The 23,963-nt window shown below is 43.8% G+C and overlaps 1 protein-coding gene across 1 annotated transcript; it reads right to left on the minus strand.

The window, feature by feature from the left end:
* Window positions 1–8,668: 8,668 nt before the first annotated feature.
* On the minus strand, window positions 8,669–23,645 carry UBA2 (ubiquitin-like modifier activating enzyme 2; the record flags this gene model as incomplete). Its single annotated transcript, XM_010157763.1, has 16 exons — window positions 8,669–8,856; window positions 11,001–11,137; window positions 11,944–12,049; window positions 12,645–12,741; window positions 13,300–13,455; window positions 13,923–14,035; window positions 14,131–14,224; window positions 15,103–15,263; window positions 16,396–16,495; window positions 17,337–17,458; window positions 20,486–20,553; window positions 21,202–21,323; window positions 21,486–21,586; window positions 22,051–22,115; window positions 23,227–23,297; window positions 23,562–23,645. Coding segments are annotated over 16 exons (1,779 nt in total), but the record flags the coding sequence as incomplete, so codon positions are not given.
* Window positions 23,646–23,963: the final 318 nt, after the last annotated feature.

Genomic DNA, 23,963 nt, shown 5'->3' on the forward strand with positions numbered 1-23,963 from the left:
AAAAAAAAAAAAAGGCAGTACTAAGACATAGGATAAACATATTGTGGCCTAGAGCAATCTATGAACTGACACGAGCTTACAAAAGCACGCTACTGTCCGTGTAACCGTGCAAGAGCTTCACCTGGCGATGGCTAACAAGACCCAGCGCTGCTTGCCGCTTACCTCTGCGGGCACCCCAAAAAGGCTAACACCCTCTCTGAAAGGGCCCCAACTGGCACCTCTGACGCTAAACTGTAGCGAGCTATTAATTTTTTTTGCAACTAAGCTGCAAATCCCCGATGGCCGTCTGTGGTGGAGGCAGAAACGCCGAGGAGGCCCCAGCAGTAGCCACGTCCTTACGCTGCTCGGTGCTGAGCACCCCGCAAGCAGAGAAGTATGCTGCAAGGCTGAGCCGTAGGCACTCTGCTGTGCCAAGAACATTTTATCCGGTTATCCTAGCTAATTAAACATTAAAAGCAACTGTGTACTCAAAAATGTCCCCACCTGTGGAGGGCAATTGATTGGCAACCTGTTTGTTGGTTTGCGCTGGGGTGGCGAGTGGGAAAAGAAATCCAAGAAGCCACGTAGGTGTGCAGAGCAAGACCTGAGAAGCGTATGTTAGACATGGGAGAGGTAGTCCACTGTCAGTATGAACACACGTGTGCAAATGCAACCAATCTGGGGAGTCAAGTCCTCGTTTCTACTATGCGTGCTCATCCTTCGTCACACGTTTTGCCGATCACCTACACAAGCGGTCACCACGTGCCTCTGCAGCTTGCTACCCGTGGAACAAGTTACGCTTCCCCTCTCGTTTGCAGGTGTGTGAGGGTCGGAGGCGCCGCTTCCAGCAGCGGATGGTGCACACCATGGCTGCTCCAGCTAACGCTGCACAGGGCCCCAGCATCAGCAAAGCTTCCCAGCACACGTGCCATGGCACTGAGCCGGATCAAAGCAGCAGTTCAATTCCCCACCCCATTCCAGCCTTGGATTTTCTGGTAAAGCTGTCGGCAAAGGCACAGACTCCACATGTAGCGTGGACACATAACCACTGAGAACAAAGAGAGGGTCCTACAGAGCACAGAGTCCTCATCTACCCGCCTGGGACTCCTGCACAAAATTCATTTGGGGCAGTGGGTGCCTGGCGGCGGGGTGGGGTGCCTTCAGGTGCACCACTGCAGAGCTTCTTCAATCATTCCTGGGGCCTGTACCAGGACATTTTGTCCCATTACTGACTTTGAACTGCTTACTGCCCCTTTTTCTAAGGTTGTGTTCCTGAGAAACTAGGAGAGGCTCATGGACAACCTGGGAACTTGGTCCATCAAAGCACATGTAAAGAAGAATATTTTACTTTTAAGTTTTTGTTTTTAAAAACTTTACAACGTTTGGTGACTTTGCTGTTAATCGGACAGAGCGGGTAGGACGGACTGGGAGGCCCTGCCTGTGTGCAAGGCAGCGCGTTGAGCAGCCATCTTTACAGCAGGAACTGCAGAGCTGATGCGGTGTGAAGGCAGTTTAAGCTACAGCAGGGGCTTGTTGTCCTGTGCCTGTGTCCTGGGCCCAGATCTGCCCTTCTCCCACCTTCTGAGGCAGCACAGTTCTATACTGCTGCTGCTGCTTGCCAGCAGGTAGCACGTTTCTGCCGTAAGCCTCTTGGGACGTAAGTCGTTAAAGCACGTGTTTTATGGAGTATGAACTTGGGAAAAACATCCTGGGGACCAAGAGAATCTGGGGAATCTAAGGAAACAGCCCTTTTCAGTAACCGGTGTGGATCTAATGACGAAAATCGCTTACTTTTACTGCTGAAAGCTTCTGCTCAGTCGGTAAATCCTCAGAGCAAGGCCCAGCCGAGCCTGCTGCAGCCCGGGCCCAGAGTATCCCCGCAGAGTGTTCCCCTCTCAGCCCTGCCGCAGGGGCAATACTACAGACCTCACCAGTAAATCGTACTTCTGTCGTGCACATAATGAACACAACGTTTATCCACAGTACAGCCACAGATGTAGCCCACATGGGTGAAGTAAACGTGTTTGCCGTGGTACATAGCACGCTCAAGCACCGCTGCGTTTCTCAGGGGACCATATGGGCCAGGCCCTGCGAAGAAAACATAGAGTTGCTGTAGTAAGTACCCCCATCGTTCTCCTCGCTGTTACAGACAAGAAAACCCCGAGTACTGGGCAATTACAGCTTGATGATCCTGATGTGTTTTTCTCCTCACTTTAAATATATTTGCTTAATTTTAACAACCAGCAATAAAATGCACATACTGCAAAAAGGCTCGCACTGGCCAGCTAACTGCAGGAGCTGTCATAATTATAAAAGCGGAACTTCATTTCTTCGTTTGGTGTGGTTATCCCTCCGCCTGAGTTTAAGTTGTATCAGTAAATCAGGTATTAAGGCAAGCCAGCTGCTGCTGTTAAATAAACTCCTTTGTCTAGGACTTAAAGGGAGCGAGAAAGCCAGGTGGAGTTATTGATCTGTGAACATCAGCTGGCTGGGCCTCAGCCGCAGCGCCTTCGGGGGAAGGCTGCCCGGCAGGCGTGGGGACCTGATGGCCTGCTGGGGATTTTGCCCCCCTGAGCTGCCGTTCCTTACCGGCGAAGCAGAGCGTCTGTGAGCATCAGAACGCGCCCGTGAAACTCCAGCCCTGTCGAGGGCAGTGGCAAAAGCCCCGCTGGCTGGTGTTGGGGTGTAGGTTGTGTCAGACGCGGTTTTGCTGCCACCGTGCAGGAGGGAATTCTTTGTCTCGCTTCACCAGTTCATCGATGGGAAGCTGCTCCATGGATTTCCTGACTGCATTGGGTGCTACCTGGTTTTTTGCAATTTCCCTCCTCATCTCCAGCATCAAGAAGCAGAAGTCCCTGAGGTAAAGAAGACGTACTGTTATGCAGGGTTTTGCTGTTCTGATTCCTGGTTTTAAAATGGATCGGTTTCTTGGTGAGGAATGTAATGATTATTCTTTTTCTCTGGTCTGTTTTAAGCCCAGTTGAAAAAAAAAAAAACCAACCACCAACAAACTTGTGAAATGAATAAAAATATTATGCTGAAGAATGTTTTTATTTTGGGAGAGGGGACTGAAGTTTTCATCTTCTTTCAAGTGCTAGCTGGATTGTGTTCTGTATCACGTTTGGATTCGTATGTTAATTTGTGTTGTGAAAACTTTTAAGCATGAGCAAGCTTTTTTGGAATATGAAGTTTGGATGTTAATATGTATTTGGACTTGGGTGATTTGTTTGCAAATCACCTTGCAGTGACGTGTTTTTATACATACTCGTCTGCAGTCGATCACAGCTGTTAAAATTTAAAAGCATGTGTTGTAGGGCACCATCTTCTGGTAGGCAGAACACACTGTATGCGAATGGCCACCTTTGGTAGGCACAACTATTTAAAATATTTTTGACTAACACCACTTTGCAGGCTTACAGGCCGTTTCTCATTCTAAATCTGCAATAAAACTCTATTTAACATTTTTTACATTCTTCTTACTCGCTGCAAATGCAGCTATTCACTGTGGTGCACAACCATAACGTGGGGCAGGCCCTGTGAAATTCCAGTCACAACGGCCCGTTGTGAGCAGGCTAGCTTAGGCAGACAACACATGCCCAAGTGAGTAATATGCCATTTATGTATCTTATTTCTTGTATAGTCTCATCTTTCACCTTTCTGACATATTTCAGAGAGGAACACTTCTGGCCAAATCGGTTTATTGGCTCATACTTGGGAGACTGCACATGGCCTTAGTTACACTTCCCTGCAATCACAGGACATAATCGCTGTCTATTCCAACACAATCGGTTACCTTAATAGCAGCCGCTACATTTGCATAAATACATAATTTAGTTGATCAGCTCAGCAGTGCATCCAGTTAGTAATTTTAAGGAGGTTGTAGGTTATATAGCTTCTTATTTCAGAGACCTAGAAATATAAAAACAAAATTGGGATTCTGCATACTATCTTGATGGGATAAAGTCCTGATTTCGACAGTGCAAACCATCATCTGGCAAAAAAATGGGAGAGCATTAGCGCATATAATAAACCACAGGAACACTGTGCGAGAGGCAGGCTGCTGCACACGTGCCCCCCCGCTCGCTGCGGGTGAGAAGTACCAGACTAACTGTGCGCCTCGTCATACCCATTCAAGAAACGAGGCAGGCTACGAGCACTGACCTCCTGGCCTGGCAGTAACCACGCTTCAGCTACGACGGGAAGGATCACGTAGAAGGGTGAGGACTTTGGTTTGTTGAGAACGCCAATTACATTTCTATTTCACGGTATTTTCCATATAAAATGGCATTACAGAGGTAACGCTCGTTAACTGAAGTTAATGAAAGAATTTGCAAGAAGCTAAGAGCTGTCCCATAAGCAATGAAGTCATGAAGGGTGGTCTCCTACGTGTCTGTATTCTGCATCCGTTGGCTTCTGGAGCTTGTAACCTCCTCTCCAAATCCCCAGTAGCGCTGCGGCCCTGTCACCCCCGTTGCCCCATAGAGCTCTTCCCCACTGCAGGACTTGCCCCACTCCTCAAGCTGGGGCGTATGCAACACCTCCAGGTGCCATATTCACCTGATGCCTCAGCAGACGTCAGCGCTCCTTGTCTCTGGCACCCCTCCCCTACAACGTCCTTACTGCTCTCCCCGGCCCACCACCATACCGCCTCCTCTCTCTCCCCTTTGTAATACCCACAGCTCCTAGCAGCTCCCTAAGCGTCTCGTGAGGCACCCCAGCCACCCTCTTTTCCCCAGCACGCTCCGGCTATCTCCCGTTGTCGCTGGTCAGACGCGCAAGCCGCAGCAAGCTGCCGCGTGGACCCACATGCAGACCCACCGGCAGGGAGGGGTCGAGGCTGAGTGCTGCCCTGGAAGCGCTGCTGTAGAGCTGTAGCAGCTTTGAGATCACTGATGTAGCTGCTTGATGTTTGCAAGTGGCTTCAAGCGCTGCTGGAGACGACTGGCAGAGCAACTCCCTAAATAACTTTTCTTTAGGAAAGCACGCTGAGAATTTCTCACCTCTGAACAGCAATTTCCTTCTCTTACTCTAAACAGGCATCAAGCTCTATCTAGGAGTACATTTATTTACTTCATCCTATTCCTCCCTTAAAGAATCAAGGCCTCCAAATGAAAGCATTAAATTGCCTCCCCCTCCTATCCCATTGGCTGTAGCTGTATGTTCTCTGTAATCATTCTTAGACACCAGCCCAGAAATAATCTCAGGCAACCATAAACCAGATGACTGACTCGTGTAGCATTTGTTGTATTACTTCAATCCCAATTTCTGCTTTCTTGCACGTTCAGTATTCTGCATGCGCAAAATTGAAGGTTTCTTGTCATTATAGCCACCAAGAGAAGAAAGAAAATACCTCTGCCTGCAGGCACAGAAACAGGGCACAGGGAAGAACAAATTTATTTTCTGTAATTCAGTGTTTATTCAGTTTTCTAATCCAAATTTAAAATTTTGGGGCAGTAGAGATGGGGCTTCAGACAGATATAAATGGTGTATACGAATGGAACACGAGCCTGCTTTATCTTCTGGGATCTAATAAATGGAGAGCAAGAGGCCTTTGTTGTAAAGGTCGGGGCTGGAGATGGCACATCAACCTGCTTGCCAGCTGTCAGAGTCCGCGGGCCAGGAGGGCGTGCATCGCCCCGTGGTTCAACAATGCCACGGTTCCCTGAAGTAGAACTGGGACGTCACACAGAACTGCTACCAACGTTAAAGGCTTGTCGGCAGGTTGAAGTCGCGCTCCAGGGAACGGTACGAGGCTGGCTGTCATCGTGGCCCGAGTTCTTCCTCCTGAACGGTTCCAGTAGCCCCCTGTGGGCGCGTCTTAAGATGCTCTGAGCGGCAGAGAGGCTGCGCTTCTGCCTGGTTTCTTTTTTCCCGGTGAGATTGCAGGAAAGTCGTTACCGGTTTCTTCACCATTAGTCAGAGCAGCTCGATGAATCTCTAGTTAACCGCGGTAAATCGCTGGTGTCAATGTTCCTTTCCACACTCCGCTGCAGAACAGGGATATTGAACCAACAGCATGCAAAGACAGATGCCGGATACGCTCTCCGCTGCATCCAACTACGATTCTTCTTGTCCTTCTCAGACATGGCAACTCAGAGTAAACAGAAACCGACAAGTATCCAGCAAGGTTTGTTACTGCGACAAGCAGCCAGAAAAGCTTATCTGGAATTTGGGTGGGTATAAACAAACTAGAGAACAGTGTGTGACAGAAGAGGCAATTTGTATCCCTGCAAAGAGCAATTTGCCGACTGATTTAATGAGGCTGGCTCAAAAGTGGTTAGAGAAGGCACGGCCTACGTCGGCACTGCCAGGCTAAGGCCCTGGGAAGAATTTCTCCTCCATTTTAAGATTAAAATCTTGTGATTTAAGATTGAAATCTTGTGATTTAAACCCGCATCAGTATTACTGCCGCTGGGAATTGAGCAAATCGTCAGTTGAAAAGTGGCTTGCCGTTAATTAAAAAACAAAAAAATTACTTGAAAGCTTAATAAACGCTTTGATTTTCAAGGGCAAGAGGAATTGGAAGTTGGAGAATCCCACGTTCATCGAGTTGGTGACTCGTCAGTTAAGGACAGCTGTAGCCCAGCAGTTCCGAGAAGCGGATTTTCCTGTAGCACGGAAGCAGTTGGCACTCCAGTGGTTCCTTCCGTGTTGCCAAGCCGACCAAGGACCCAAGAGCTGGCCCTGTACGAACAGCCTGGCGTTCGTGTTACAGCAGCAGCCTGCGTCAAGAGGACACCTTAAAAATCCTTCCCTTTGCTCCCTTCGGGGAGCATTTTTTGGCCACCTAACCGCCCAGATGAGCAGCACAAGTACAGCTCCCAGACTCGTCAAGACGCAGTTGCGTACGCAGGTGAATTCCAGACGACCTTGCACGCTGCAAACCGAGCAACGGCGCGTCGCTAGAATCCCTTCATGCTTCTCCACACCTCGACCCGCCCAGCGTCCTGCAGCGGTACCCCCCACCTGACTCACAGCGCCTACTTAGGTCTGAACTTTTCTGCAACCTGGCCTTGTTGAGGGAGGTGCCTACTGCCCCAGAAACTATGGCGAGGATCTTCTCAGACAGCAGCACCCCACATACATCAAGAAACCGTTTGAGTAGTCACCTTACGCTGTTAACCAGGGAGACGGACTAGTCAGCCAGGGAGACGGACTAGCCCCCTCCCCTCTCACCCAAATCTGCTGGTGGTGCGTGTTAGTTTGACTCTGCTCATCTACCACTCGACTTCCGTCACGGACACTCTCAACGTCAGTCAAACGAACGCAGCAGTTTGCAGAATTACAGCCTCTGCTGCTAAATCAAAAGGGTTAGAAAGCTGAACCCCTGTAAACCAGCCAGTAGAAGCAGGGAAGTTTCTCAGGCAGGGGGAGAGGAGCGCACTCTCAGACTCCACACACCACCAGGTTAGGTGAAGCTCTGTCACGTCGCGACAGAAGCGCAGTTAGCAGCTCGTTTAACGCTGACTCCTTTGCAGCCTGTAACAGACTAACTCCTGTCTGCTCCAGCCCTCCGCTCTGCAGGGCTAACTGCACACCCGCCTGAGCAGAAGTGGCTCCTTCTGTGCAGAGACAGACAGGGCTGATTACCGTGTCCTCAGGATCAAGGCTGCCAGTTTCGAAAGGCACCCAAAGCACTGAACGCGCTCGGTTTTAAGGTACTGAGTCTAGACACGGCGCTCCTGTCCTACACACAGTGGGATGTGCGAAAGGCCGGTGCTTCCTTCCCTCTGAAGGCGTCAGGCGGCGAAAGCACGCGTGTGGTGGTGCAAAATGCTCCAGCCGAAGAGGCCAAGAATTGATTGTCCAAGAAAAAAAACCATTCACAAAAGTTTTTATTAAAAAATTCCCCTTCCACCTCAAACAAGTGAAGCTTAAGTTGTGCACTACTAGGTTATGCTTAGAAAAACGAAAATAATACAGTAACTTTTGAAGGCTATACACTGTAAGATCCCAGAAGTCAACTTGGATGTGCAAGCAAATATAGCAAGTACTTCAGATGTCATTTATTTGGTCCATCAGATGTACAGTATAGTAGTAGTATCTGAGTTTACAAAACATCAAATATAAATAACCTGAAACTGTAACAATACACAAAAATTTGCTTCTTACACTGACATACCAGGCAGTATGAGCTGAAAAACTTGAGTAAATTAACAGTTTTACAGTAATGTACATAGTGCCAGTAGGAGTTTAAGAACACTGTTAAAACATGGCACTAATTTGCTTTATTGAGTTTTCTTTACTTGAATAGGGTGTGAAAAATGTTCAGGACTAGGCTAAAAATCTTTTTCTTCAAGCAAAAAAAAAAGTAGTTACTTAAAATCCGGGTATCAGATGATGCCCCTTGGCTGAACAGTAGGGTTTTCTTCGTCCTACTGAATCATACCCAAAAGGTACCTACACAAAAATAACATGCTTTTTTCATGACACTTCAAGCAAATCTAGAAGCGCTTATAAACTATGTTCCTACTACATTTAATAATGGAATTAATATGGAAAAACTTCAGAGAGAGTCTAGATGAGAGCTTTATCAAGAGGAACAGACACAAACTGCTGAAGCCAGTGGTTTGGTACTCACCTGGAACAAGGGCCGTAGCATTAGTCTAGTTCTGGACATCTTTCACATCCCAACATACTATGCTGTTACTGTATTACATTATCTGAACCACTCTGTCAAGGGGCACGGGCACATTCAGTCTAACGCTATGATTTCATCCTGCTCTTCTGCCTGCTCAGTACGCGCTCTCTTCGTACCAACGCACTCTTTGTCTTCTAGCTTTCTCTTGCGGCTTGTGTTTTCCACATCATCATCAACATTGCCTGAAGAACCTTCATCTTCAGAATCAACAATCAAGAGATCGTCTTGATCTGGAGCTGCAAAATACATGGGTTTAGTTCAGATGGATACTGTAAAGATCGTCTGTTGTCAACCCAAATTTCATACTTAAAAATGTCTCTGACACAACACAGACTTCTTGGAGCACTGTGTATCCATCTCTCTGTCACTGACCTGCAAGACTATTTTGAATTTCTCTGAAATCAGTGTAAAATAGGCTTTTCACACGGCCTTTCACTCTTCACCAGAGGTATGTGAAAATATTGCAACCACCCAAAAACGTGGCAGCGCGCTGGTCAGCCTAATTCTTTTTGCACGTACAAAACAGAAGGACTGCAGGCTGGCTGCAGCTGCCCTCCAGAAAATCTACACACGCCACGCTGTGCTCCAGCCTCTCCCTTCACCACCGCGTTCAACACGACTCCCGCGAGAAGCCGTGAGGGAGAAGGCGCCAAGAGGGAGGAGTGGAAGGGCGAGCAGACCTGAAGAGCTAAGGGGTAACAGCGGGTGCTACGAAGAAGGGAAAATAGAACCAAACGATCATCTAGTGGATTTTGTTTTGAAGTACAGGTTCACTGTAAAAACTCATTTCATGCTTGTTTCTTTAACATAATACCAAACGGTTTTTAGCAGTGCTCTTATCTCCCCTGAAAGAAGAGGCAAGTGGCAGTGACTCCACACTTGTGCATGTACCTTCAGAGCAAAGGACCATCACCCGCAAGTGTCAGACACCTAACTTCTGTGCCCCACGTGTTCACACTCACGCTAGCCCCATAAAGCCGTACGACACTTCCTCACGCATCCCATGTTCGTTGAACTATCTGGAGTATGTCTGAAGAAACACTCCACACGCGGAAGGTGATGGTACGTCTCCCTGGACAGCAAGTACTATTTTCTTGGTGTGCTTTGCTTGACAGGTGAAAACCCACTTATTTTGTAAGCAGATAATAAACACATCACCTTAAATTACCAAAATGAAGCATGATCAAAGACATCCACAGGGTGGTTTTTAATGTGTAGGGAGAAAATGACTCCTTTTTGTCAAGCAACAGCATGAGCATCAGATAGAATGGGTCTAACTTTAAACCACCGTGCAAACGATGCACTTACGCTGACACCCCACCTGGCCCTTGCGAGTCAAATGTAATTTCAAGGTGTATTTACTGTAAACCCTTGTAACAATCTTAAGTGTGCATCTTTCTGTTTAATATTCTGTTTGGACACAGGTGTGTGCTGGATTCAGCAAGGAAAGAGTCAACTCTCTTTACCCTGGCTGCTAGGAAGCTGTTCCTGGATGCAGGGAGCAGCACTGATAAGTTCTCAGCTGGCGCTGGGCAATGCCTGCACTGAATTCAAGGTCTTTCTCTGCTTCTGTCCCTGCAGCTGCGTTCCCAGCTCTCGCTGTCTCGCTACAGGCAGTGTAGGGGGGACACAGTTCAGGCCCCTGACCCAACTGACCAAGGGAGTATTTCATCCCATAGTACGTCATGCTCGGGGCAGAGGCAAGGAGGGGGTCTGGGAGCCATTACTCTCTCCCTTACTCACCTGCTCGTTTACTCCCGTACACTTGCTAACCCTCTCCCTGACTCCTGCATTAGCTGCTTCGCTGACTCCTGTGCTGGCTTGTTCGTGAGGGAGTTGGTGGGTTGGTTTAGTTTTCCCACTCGTGCTATAGCTGACAGGGTTCGCTCAGAATCTGCCGAGGCAGCACTGGGCTCCGGCCCTCGGCCTGCGGCCCTCAGCCTGCGATCACTCTCGGGCTCTCTGGGTCTGACTCCCACTGCTCAGCACCTGTTGTGCATTGGTCAGTGGGGAGGTGAGGAATTGTATCATACTGTATCATATTGTATAATGTTTTCTTTCCTATTGTTTTAATTATTTATTATTAGTAGTACTTGTATATATGAATTTAGATTTAATTAGTAAATAGTTCTTATCTCAATTTTACAAGCTTCCTTATTTCTTTTTCCTCCAATTCTTCCCCTCCACTGGAGGAGGGGAGGGGGGATTTGTGAGAGCGGCTGCGTGGTATTTTGCTAGCCGGAGTTAAACAACAACAAGAGGCAACCTAAATGCCCTTTATTTTATGCTGGCAAAGACAAGTCATAAAACCGAGGACAACTGCTTCAGTTGGACTGCGCTGCTGACAGCGCTGATCTAGGTACCGATTACTGTCACTCACCTGTTGATGTCGAGGGTTGCGCTCCATCATCACTACCATTGGTAATGTTCTTGGATGTCTGTTCTGATGGTTTAGGGCCAACTTTTTCAGGGGTATCACCAACAACTTCGAATTCTACATCTTTTTCTAGGTCTTCACTGCAGAAAAATACATACTGCTTTTAAGCAACCAGGTGACAATAAAACCTGGCCTTTTGCACAAAGAAAGCCTGTCACTCAAGTATTAGAGCACCCTGCAGCTATGACAAAATGAGAAAAACATTAAAATAGAGGATAATCTGTTCAGTCCTCCTTTATAGTTTATGCTTTGTCTGTTCATAAACACTGTTCCACCCAGTGCCATGACTTAAAATGCTTAGGAGTGAGAAAAATCATTACGGAGCTTGTCTTTTCTCCTCAATGTCACATTCCTTGTCTCAGTGGAAGTGCCCTGAGTCACCTTACTGTACACAACGCGCGATTACTTACCCGGGGTTAGATACCCGCCCCACTTACTTCAACGTGACCCCTGTTTGCACTGCTGTGTCTGAACACGGGCAGGCAGAGCATCTACTACCCCAGCAGGCTGGGGTTTTTTGCCTTTTAAATTTTGTTTTGTTTTTCAAATGGCAGTTTCTTGCTTGCTGGCTGCCCCAAAAGTAAATTTGGTTTTGCAATGTATTTTTATGTTGTGTAAAGACGAATTATTCAAATAAACTTTTCCCAATTATTGTTGTTCAAAAAAAAACAACCCAAAACACCACCCCACACAACAGAAACCAAAACAAACCACCTGTAAACACTATAAATTCATTAAAAAACACCCAATTCCTCTCTTACCTCTGTATTTTCTTCCTACAACTTAACCTTTGAGCTTTATTCATTTATTTAAAATTATGATTTGGAGGTTCTCTGTGGAACTGTTCTACATCTGTACACAAAAATAACTGCTGCAGAGTCCTTACCTGTGAAGCACATTGATTAACAGTGTGTAGTCCTGGAGGAAATCATCTGCTTGTAATCGAGTGCCGTTTCGAATTCCAAAGTCTGATAATTTCCTGTGGTTATTTGCTACGAAAAATAGTGAAAAAGTGCAGTGTAGACAGCTATTCATATAAAGATCCTTTACACTTGAGTGAGTATGATGGAGTAAGTACTCCAGAAGTTTTCCATAGAAACACAAGATTAACATTTATTACCTATATTTAAAGCAAAAGCTTTCATTTACGCCTATCAGGAGTTAATCCTACTTCTTTACCCCTTGTGCATCATGTTCAAGCACTACCAGATTTAGGAACGTTTTGGAGGTGGTATTTGGATTACAATAATGCCTACAAGCATCACAAAAGACCACAAGCTAAGAACAAGAAAATGAACGTGACTTGCAAACAAGCCGGTGCACTTTCACAGCTGAATACCTATTCCTGAAAGGAATCCTGACGCTCCAGCTGAAAAGTACTTTATATAGGAAAGCTGAACTGGACATGCAGGCTTGCAGATAATACCACTAGCTATTCCTGAGCTAGTTAAATACTTGCAAATCCAGTTCTCTTCAAATACTAGTCTACAGGATGACCACTGGCATGTCTGCTATACTTCCATTCTGTGTATCTTGGTTTCATCCTAGTTTTTATCTACGCTTACCCAAAAGCTTCAGTATGCATACCTTCTGTCTCTCCTTCTTCTGAAGAGATAAGAATAGTTCCTTTTCCATCATCTATTTGTACATCTGGTGCTACCATAGCAAATTTTTCTTTCACTATCTGAAAAGATGCATATGATTATTTAATCAATATCTGACTTAAAAACACTTCTAAAAGAAAGAACCTGGAATTGTGTGGATTTTCTTATCCTGGCTTTTTTCCAGGCATCTGCTGAAAATCTGTACTTTTTTTTTTTACTTCCATCAACAACATAATTGTATTTTTGCTGTCTCAAACTTACAGATTCAAATACGCTGACATTTTTTTTAGAACGCGTCATGAAATGACAGAATTACAAATCAGTGTGACCATGCAACTGTAACGTGGCTACTGAACTATTCAGCTGAAATACAAATCTACTTTTTTGCCCTCAGATATGAAAAGGCTTTAAAACCAGCAAACAGTTAAAATACAGACATTCTTTTGCAAGATACAGAAGGCCACACGAGCAAGAGGCTTACTGGCCAATCTAGCTCTTCTTGTAGCTGAGAGAAATGCAAAATGTAAAGCAAACAAACAGCTGATGTTCACTCAAAAATATATTGAACAAAAACTTAGCTTTCATAATTTACAGTATTAGAATCCAAATGAAAGCTGTAGCTGATATTCAAGATTTACCTTATCCTGCAGGGTCAACACGGTAACTTTGTGTACATTAAGTTTCACAGTCACTTCTGGCTTACTTGCACACACGTAACAGTTAGGATTTGGTGGATCCAAAGCACAAGGAACCAATAGCTTCTTTCTGGGATTTGGCTGCTTGTTCAGAAAAATCTTAAGAACAGACAAGAGTAAAACCAGTTATTCTCTAGGTAACAGCACTCACAAACCCAGTTTTCCTACAGATTTGTTCTCTTAGTCTCACAGGTTGTCCTGTTCCCTAATCCTCCCTGACACGCTTGCTGAAGAGGAGAAAGTGCGTATCACGGCCAGCTCACGCCGACACCTGTGCTGACTGAGCAGCTATTGCCAAGAGATCTGTAACATGAAACAACCACGTTTCAAGCGATGTCAGTCTGGTTCTCTCTCCTGCCCAGCAGCCAATGTTCATTAAATCAGAGGAATTTAACCTTGAGACTTCCACTTCTCTTCACTGTGGCTGAAATTTCCCAGCACAGCCAGATTCTACTGAAGCAACAAGTGAGAGACAGTAAAACTACACAAAAGTCAAAGCAGGTTAAATGTGACTTTTAAATAAATAATGAATAAGAAGGAAGTAGAAGTATCTTATTCTCACTTACCGTTCTACATTGATCTATTTTGCCCGATAAAATCTTCAACCCCTCCAGCACTATCAGACCAGCTATTACTGCATTAGTTGTAGCTATAGCTGGGATAATATTTCCTGCCATTGCTGCAAAATAAGCAATAGTATGCACGTTTTTAACAGTAAATGAAAACGAGAAGTTTAGATTATTGTTTAAATACAACGTTATATTTTATCCTTACACTTGATATCAAATCTGCTCTTCATATTCATACTGAAGACATGCATCCTAAGGTTTGCAGCAGAAGTGACAAAATCCATTGCAGAAGGGTCATCCTGACGAGAAGTTAATACAAAAAAAAAAATTAAATACCAGATTACTCACTGGAAAGGGTTTGCAACCCGTGGTTCCGAAAACCTTAAAACCAGAACGTTTTTAAAACCCCAGTTTGTGCAATATGCCATTTCAAAGTCAATATACTTCCTCTTTCAGAAGGTTATGTTTAGACAGAGCAGGAATACTTTATGTTCAGATACTGTATGTAGATTTGCTATATTAGTATGAAAATATAAAATAGCATAGAAATATAAAATTAAAACAGATAAAATGCCTTGTATGTTGAAAATAATGTCTAAACTCTAAATCTTACAATGTTTTATGCTCAGTTTCAAAAATCGATGTTTCAGAAAGAAGTATTTTTACTATCTGTTGTAATACTGTTTCGTTATTTTGTGTCCCCCCCCCAAAATAACCCTCTCCCCCTTGGTGCTGAAAGAGAAAATTCTTTTCCTGTTTTACTTCAGCAAAACTTGTATCACACACACATCAGAGCTAATTACTATGTACAACTCGGTAGAACTCTAGCTACAAACCACAGTATAGAAGCATGTTTTAGAGAAAGCTAAAAAGGAAAAAAAAAGTTGATTAAAATATTTTTTTAAAAACAAAATATGAGAAATAATTCTGAATTAATAATTTTTAAAGTTGGTGAATTAAGTTATTTTACATCACAGTAGTTAATCCTTACACCCAGAGAGTTAAAAACCACGTGCCTGAAGTATATATTTGTTTACATATGGAAAGTGCTTGCAGTGAGGTGCCAGGAGTTTTTGTCCTAAGTAGTACTATTTTGGAATAAAACTGAATGAGTCCAATTACTAGTTGCACTCCATAGGCAGAGTATAACTGGTTCTTACGTATTTGGCAAACTAACCTTATCCCATATAAGCTCTGCTCCATCACCCTTCTCAGCCAGGTGGAGTCTCAGGGTTTCAACACTCCTTGAAAATAAGTGTGCATAGCTCTTGACATCGAGAACTTGCTGATCCTTCAAGATTGCAGAGGATTCATTTTGTTGGTCAGATATGTTTTTCTCTTTGGGAAAAGGAAAAAAACCCCAAGATCAGGAACACTTAGAAATCCCACAGAAGTTCTCTCAAAGAGCTAAGAATTTTCCAATTTCAGTACATTTAATTATTTTCTAAATTAAAGAACAACATCCTTATACTACAGTAGCCCCAACATTTTACAGCAAAACTACAGCTATTAACTCTACCTGTATCAATGGGCTAGACACGTGCAAATTACAGCAAATGTAAATTTTCAGCAAGGCTCAGCTTTCATCAGTGCTTATGGCAAGGTCCCCTAGAACAAGCTGACAAGTAATTTTGTGAAATGTCAATTTTCTACAGCCAATACTGAGTATCTAAAAGAAGGGCAAAACAGTTTTAGAAAAAAACATTTTCAACAGAGAAAAAAAGGTAACATCTTAAGGAATTGCAAAGAATTCGTATTATTGTACGAATACGTATATTCGTATTATCAGTACCCAGCTGTGACAATGAGAAAATGCCCAGTGTGCTGGTGTTGGCTGGGACACTTAATTCTCTTCACAGCAGCAGGTATGGGGCTGCTCTGGATTTGCGCTGCAGCCAGCACTGATAACCCAGGGATGTTTCCGTTGCTGCTGAGCAGCGCTTGCACACAGCCAAGGCCTTTTCTTGCCCCTCACACCCCCACCAGCGAGCGGGCTGGGGGTGCACAGGGAGCTGGGAGGGGGCAGAGCCGGGACAGCTGACCCAAGGGATGTTCCATACCGAATGGCATCACGCTCAGCAGATACAGCTGGGAGGGAGAAGGAAGTTCAGAGTGACGGCGTTCGTCTTCCCAAGTGTCTGTTACGTGTGATGGAGCCTGGCTTTCCTGGGGATGGCTGAACCCCTGCTGCCCATGGGAGGGGGTGAATGAATTCCCTGGTTTGCTTTGCTTGGGTGCCTGGCTTTTGCTTTCCCTATTAAACTGCCTTTATCTCAGCCCACGAGTTTTCTCATTTTACTCTTCCAATTCTCTTCCCCATCCACCAGTGGGGGAGGAGGGGGGGAAGAGGAGTGAATAAGCGGCTGTGTGGTGCTTAGTTGCCAGCTGGGGTTAAACCATGACACACAGACGTGCATTAACAAACAGCAGGTATGACTTACAAATATACAGTGGGAGGAGGGACAATTACCTTGATTTTGTACCTCAGCCCAGTCCAGGGGCACTGGAGGCTTTCTTTTCCTCCACAGCTTATCCATTGTCAGCAGATATCTAATATCATCTTTGAAAAGCTAGGAAACATTTAAAACAAAACAACATTAAAATGAAAGGGGGGGAAAAGACACGTTATTTTTACATCTGCTATGAAACTGAAAAATGAGCATTAGATTTATGAGGTTTTGCTTTTCTCCTTGAAAATATTTTCAACTGAATAAGTAAAAATCAAACTTTACAGGAAAAAAACCCACAGATTCTAAAAACTTCTTATTCCCCAATCTAACACTTCCTGCATAAAGCAGACACAGCTCCCATCAATTTGGCAGGGAGCAGAAATCAAGAAACAATCGCCCCAACAGTGGGTTCACGTGCCTACTGAAGCCACCACTACAGCTCTTTCTATTCTCTCCACAAGACAGTCTCACCAACATGCCAACGGCTTTCCAAAGTGAAGTTACCAGTACCTATCAACATTGTGTTCTGTACTAATTCCCTCTGTTTATTCACTTTCAGCAAGTATTTAGAAGGAAAACTCCCAAACCAGTTTATGTTTTCGTATGCCAAGTCTGATTATACACCGTAGATGATTCATAGCTTAGGTCCTCAGCTCCGTTCTGATTATGCCCCATAAAACTCCTACAGAATTCAGGTTTGCCTTTTCATATTAAAAGGAATTCAGATGAAGATTTTCCTGCACAGCATGGACAAGCTGCTGAAGCCGCCTGTGCAGACGCAGCTGGAATGCCATGTAACAAGCAAGTGCTGTGAGAGACTGACTCTACAGCAAACCTGGTAGAAGTCATAACGTAACTGCATGATTGATGCCTAGTATTGTGTCCAAACTGGGGTTTGACTTAACTTTAAAGCACCTCACACACTTCAAAGAAAGATATTTATTGCGGGTAAAGAAGATACCTTAGTAAAAAGTTTAACTGGATCGTATCCAGTTGATTTAGCCCACTCCTTAGTTGAAATACGTTTAATCTCACCATCTTCATTGGATGCTTGTGCTCTGGCTTCTGCTTCTGCTGGCTCCCCTATTAATAAAGTGTTAACCAAGTATTTTAATTAAGAAAAAAAGAGAAGAAAATCACATCAAATATTTCCTCTACAGCTAATAACCAAAATTATGCAAGGACCATAAAATGGCTTTACTGCACCCAACAAAAGCTGAATTAGACACAGCATGACTACTGTTTGCTTCTGCAACTGCAATTTACTAATTTAACTTAATGGCACCTAATTCCGTTATTGGCAGAAACAGTGAACAATTGTTTCCTATTAATTCTCTCCACATGATGTTGCAATTTCATAAATCTCTAACCATTCCCTTTTAGGAGTCTCTTTTCCTGGCTGAAAAGCCTCAGTTTGGTGAGAACTTCAACACACACACACACACACACAAGCGCCAGCTTTCTACCTTTGGTCATCCCCACACAAAAAAATTGCATGCGTACAGATGCTATTCACACTGTGGGTTTCCTTCCCAGTCATATCCCCCAATTGTGATTGTGATGCCTTATAAGCAGCATGTTGATGTTTTCATAAAACTACCTATGAACACCTTGACCGAATGAGAAAAATAAGCACAGAGACCACAACTTCCTATGTAAATCTGTGATCATCTCCCTGCTTTCACCAGTGCACCACTTGCATCAGTTCATACTGATCTGCACCCAACCTGCCCAACCTCTCCTTGCTCGGTCACTCTGTATGTGAAGCTTTCCACTACATTTTGCAGTTAGCCCTCATCTTCACGATTTGGAATGACTCTGCTCAATGACGTATGCTGAGCAGCACTGGTCCCACCCCAAACCTCAGACACTCCTCTAATCACCACTTAGCCTGATCACTGAAGTAGTTTATTCAATTGAGGATCTTCATCCTTTTTTCTCCCCACAGCAGCTTAGCTCCCTCAGGTTCCTCCCAGTAAGTTTTTGAGAGCACCCTGCAAATTCAGAACAGCGTAAAGCAGATATGCTTGTCCACAGCTTGGCCGATGCCTTCAAAGGACCTGCAGAGCAAGGCACTTCCCCTTACAACAGCTGCTCTGACTCCTCCCTGACACACCACGTGTGTCCACTGATTCCAAACAGCGTTATCACTACAGACAATTTACTCACTACAGACATGAGGTTACAGCTCACACCTTCCTATACTTGCCCTGGTACCTCTGTTTAAATAAGTGACATTGTGTCTGCTACCCTGCAAGTATTCCAAAGCCATTGTTTTAAGTGAGTTTCTATGCCACTCTTTTTAAGACTCAGCTATTTCATTCTGCAATTCCTGTAGGAACAACCCATTGGTGATCACTATCTGATGTTCAGGGAATCTGAAGAGTCAGAGGATCCTCTAAGCTCTCTCTCCCAAGTCCATTTATCTATCAACAGATCCAAAAGAAGCAACAAACAATGATGCTTATTCACCTTCACAGTAACTATGGTCGCTGTCCTTTCAGAAAAATACCGAATAGCTACAAAAGCATCACTCAAAATGGGCGTATTTCCTATGTAGATTAACATGGAGGTATTTCAGGCTAGAACAGTTCAAGCACAATCCTTGTATTTCCTTACAATCCCTCAGCTAGGGGTGGAAAATGCAGAGTAACTACAAGTATCACTCAGTTCTCAGTCCTCAGTTCAAAAGACAAGCCTCCCAGCTGCAGGGAAGGAAGTGCTCCATCAAATTTAAATATACAGGAAGGAAAATGCCACCCTGTGAAGATCAGTTATATTTAATTTTCACTTCAAGCTCACTTTTCACTTCAAGATTTTGTGCACATGGGGAAGATCATTTGCTGCTGAGGGAACAAAAGTCTCCAAACAGATACAAGCTTGTTCATCTAAATCATCCATCTTACACCTGGATGTGTTCACTGGAACTTTATGATTAGTGAGCATATCACAGAATCACAGAATGGTTTGGGTTGGAAGGGACCTTAAAGCCCAGCCAGTTCCAACCCCCCTGCCATGGGCAGGGACACCTTCCACTAGACCAGGTTGCTCCAAGCCTCATCCAGCCTGGCCTTGGACACTTCCAGGGATGGGGCATCCACAGCTTCTCTGGGCAACCTGTCCCAGTGCCTCCCCACCCTCTGCGGGAAGAACGTCTTCCTGATATCCAATCTAAGCCTCCCCACTTTCAATTTAAACCCGTTACCCCTTGTCCTGTCACTACAGGCCCTTGTAAAAAGTCCCCCCCAGCTTCCTTGTAGGTCCTCCCAGGTATTGGAAGGTGCTATAAGGTCTCCCCGGAGCCTTCTCTTCTCCAGGCTGAAGAATCCCAAGTCCCTAAGCCTCAGGAGAGGTGCTCTAGCCCTCTGATCATCTTCGTGGCCTCCTCTGGACTCACTCCAATCAGTGAATATCCTTCTTAGAATCATAGAATGGTTTGGGTTGGAAGGGACCTTAAAGATCATCCAGTTCCAACCCCCCTGCCATGGGCAGGGGCACCTTCCACTAGACCAGGTTGCTCAAAGCCACATCCAGCCTGGCCTTGAAGACATCACATCTTACGTTGTGGGGGCCCCAGAGCTGGACACAGAACTGCAGGTGGAGTTGTGTTCCTCACAGCTGTTCTACCCACACTATCTGGGAACTACCAGTGAATGCCAGTGACCCATCTTACACCGCATGAACAAGTTTTCACAACAGCTGAAGCAATCATTTTAATGTTTTAGGCTGCCCACAAGGGCCACAGTTCTGACAGGTGAAACTATGAAACTGTTGTCCTTTTCAAGAGTACCTTTCACACATTCACCATGCAAAAACCTCTGGTATGCATTACACATCAAGTTAACTAAAAACCACTGGAATTGTTTCAAATATCTGATAAGCAGCAGTATGAAGGAATTCAACTATGCACGGTGTACAGGAAGGTCTGTAAGGGAAACTACTGTTAACACACCCCAAACTCTTGCTGCCAAAGGGTACAGTAAATTGAAACCTCTTAAAGGAAAATGGAGCTGAACTCTCTAACCTTAAGAAAGGGACAGAAACAAGTCATAATCTCTGAAACAGAATATTTCAGTAACAGGGTAGTCTATCAGCTTGTACCACACTCACAGGCAGCTTCGGGATCAGCTCTGTCAGGAGAGACTTCTTGATCAGCATCTTCTTCTCCAAACAACTGGCTATATAATAATCAAGAACAACAACACAACACTAGAATTTCATCTTATCTGGTTAAAGACTGAAAAGCTTGCTAAGAGATCTATAACAGCTTTATAATTCTTGCCACCAGGAGTGCCACGTCATACACTGCTTTTGAAATTGCTGGGATTCATCACACGTGGAATTAACACCAACACCATAAACTGTCCAGTACAAAAATGGATTTATTAAAACAGTTCTGTACAACTCACAGTTCACCTAGCCTTGTGTTTATACTGCAGCACTGAATGCATTGCTTGTAACCCTCCAAGATCCCAGGAAACTTTGCATCAGCTAATACATGCATTAAACTGAAAAATGTGTGAACTTCACACAAAGATGAAGAATAAAGCAACTTCAACTTATGCTGCAGTGCCAAACAACTCTGCCAGATTTTCTGTGATAGCAGAGCATGGCCTAAGTACTACCCAACCTTCCATCTTCATACTGAGAGAAAAAAAACCAAACCACCTCAAAACCCAGATCTAAGAACTGGAGGTTTGTGCTATAGTCCACATAAATTTAAAAACCCCACCCAAAAAGCATGTGTCCACCTGATTGCTGTCTTCAGGTTTAGAAACCAGAAGAGTGAACACAGTACCTGTTTTCTTTTTTAAAACATCACTTACTTGAACAAATATTTAGCCCACACAATGCAATGGATAGGTTCTGACGGTGTATTTCGGATTGTGCAGCCTGGAAAAGTCTTCTGAGTTGGTTTAGGATGACATTCATAACATTCTGTCACTCCCTGGTGAAAAGTGAAATATTTACTTGTCACACTGTGCAGGCGACTGACAGCATACGCTATTACCAGATGAACGGTAACTGTATCTCAAAACACCCAACTCCCTGTTGTCTAAAATAGCCAATGATTTAAACTTAAAGTGACAAGAGTAATACACAACCTAACCTTTTTAATAACTGTTACTTGTCCAAGGTAGCCTGCAGTTCCACTCTCTATAAGAGGAACATCAGCAGCCAGGCACATCCTGTTCACATGGTTACGGGCAGCTGCAAATCAAGAGTTTTTAAAGAAAAATTTGAATAATTAGGAAAAAAACTTTCACTTCTCCTAATTAAAACTAATCTCCTATGCAAACATCTACCCTTAGTCTGCCTTATCGCATTACAGTACTACGCCTTTTCAACAAAGTCAATTTTCCAACAAACACAGAATATACTGACGCTATTAGATACAGCAAACTCATCTGAATGAAGTTAATGTGTACACACAGTACTCCTCAGTTCCCATAAGGCAGCAACACAGCAGTTCATAGTTACAAACACCTGTAAAAGCACTTTCAGGTTTCTAGTGAAGCACACAAGCATTAGTCAAACTACGGATGGGTTAAGAGGATACTTGTTATTTAACTGACACTGCAGAAGTACTAACAGCCGAACACACTGAAGTTCCGTTTCTATGAACAAGCAACAGTATTTTCATCTCCAATATAAAATCATAGTGAAAACTTCACCTCTGTTATCCAGAGCATTCATAACCAACGTAAACTGGCGGAAGAACTCTACGTTATAGTCAGGGCTACAGAAAAGAAAAACAATACTCAAAATGGCGTATCAACGTTGATGGTTATTATGCCACAACAGAAACTGTACACATGCAAAGGGTGGACTGATGTTCGTGTGATAGATTACACACATTATAAATTTACTGCTAGCCTTTAACTGCCCCATTTGGCTTATTATTTTAAAGCTGGATGAAAGCATGAATTTTATGCTGCTGGAAGGAAGCTATTGCAATTAGTACTAATTTGACCAATGAAACAGGCAGATAACAAAAAAGTGATTATACTGCTCTGACCTAATGAGTGAATTGGCTGAGCTGTGGTAACTGACCTTAAAACCCATCAGATGAGCCTAAAATGTGCACACTGTAATTACCACAGCTCATCAGACTGTTGATAATTCACCATATTGTGATAGCTCAATTGGTTTTGATTGTGCCTCCATACCCTTTGGAGCCAAGACATGGGCTTTTAAAAACTTGACACATTTGTGTCTTTACATTGCATTTTTCTGATTTAAAGAAGAAGGTGGCAAAGAAGAGAGAGTAAAGAGGAAACAGGATTAACGGTTTTACAGTTTCAGGAGAAGGATGCAATGAGTCAGGATTTCAGTGGCTAATGGCAACATCAGAGTTCAAATCTTAGTATTAGAGAAAATTAATTTTTAAGAAACCAGACAAATATAAACTAAACCATGGGAAACAGATCATGAAAACCTACGTAACTCATTGGTTATGGATCATAAAGACTAGATTTTAACAGTTTTGGGCGTACATAAATGATACTCAGTTACCTACACACACTCACAGACTCAACATTCACATTTATTTTAACCTAATTATTGCTCAAAACCTCAGGGCATCCTTACAGTGTAGAAACTTATATAGTAAATGTTGCTAATCAAATGAAAAATAGACACAAGCAAATGACTACAGCTTACTATCAAAGCTTAAGAAAACTCATGCAAAACCCACACCCCCACTCGGTGTGTGGTAGTCCCCATATTTACAGCTATTTCTTCTTACTGCAGTAGCTTTGTAAAATACCTTAAAGCACACCATTGTAGCATTTAAATAACACAGTACTTGCAAATCAAAACATGTAATTAGAGCTTAAAAACAAACATACTTCATGATGCTATCATGGTAAGCTATAATATTAGCTTCTGGATAAAACTGTAACACGCTTTCCTTGGCAACCTAGAAATAAAAAAAAAACAAAACAAAAACAAAAAACCACTTATTATTTTTCCTTACTTCTAAAGATAGACTCAATACCAGTTGAGTATCGAGTAAGTTGATTACCTTAAGAGATTTAAATACTTTCATAATGCAATGTTGTGGGTAGCCATCATCAACCAACCAACACTCACCTCGTCACAGTAGACACAACATCGTGACACGTTTCTAACACTGTCCCTAAAATAATGCTAAGGAAGACTTGAGCTTTGACTTTTTCCTCACCTGTGATTTTGATCTTCCAACATGTTTCTTTTGAAACAAAAACTGCCTGTTGAGATTGCTGACATCAATAGTATCCAGATCAATCTGTAAACACACACGAGAGACATCACTTTAGCAGAAATAAAAGGAACCAGATAATGAACAGAGTTTGAAGCAAATGCGACTGACGGAAACGCGTGAACCCCACAGCCCGTTTCAGACCTGCGCACAGGTGTTACACCTGTACTGCAGCAACTGTAGAGGCACCCGTGAGCACCTCCTCATCTTCAGGAATCTACCCCACTTACGTAATCCCTAACAATGGAACCATATGTCAAACGTTACGGGCCACGTGACAACAAACTTCCCGAAGAAGGAGTCCCTGCTAAAAGCACACTTGAATTGTGAGATACATATGCACAA

Source organism: Eurypyga helias, unplaced genomic scaffold, assembly GCF_000690775.1.
Source record: "Eurypyga helias isolate BGI_N326 unplaced genomic scaffold, ASM69077v1 scaffold49338, whole genome shotgun sequence".
NCBI classification, from domain to species: domain Eukaryota; kingdom Metazoa; phylum Chordata; class Aves; order Eurypygiformes; family Eurypygidae; genus Eurypyga; species Eurypyga helias.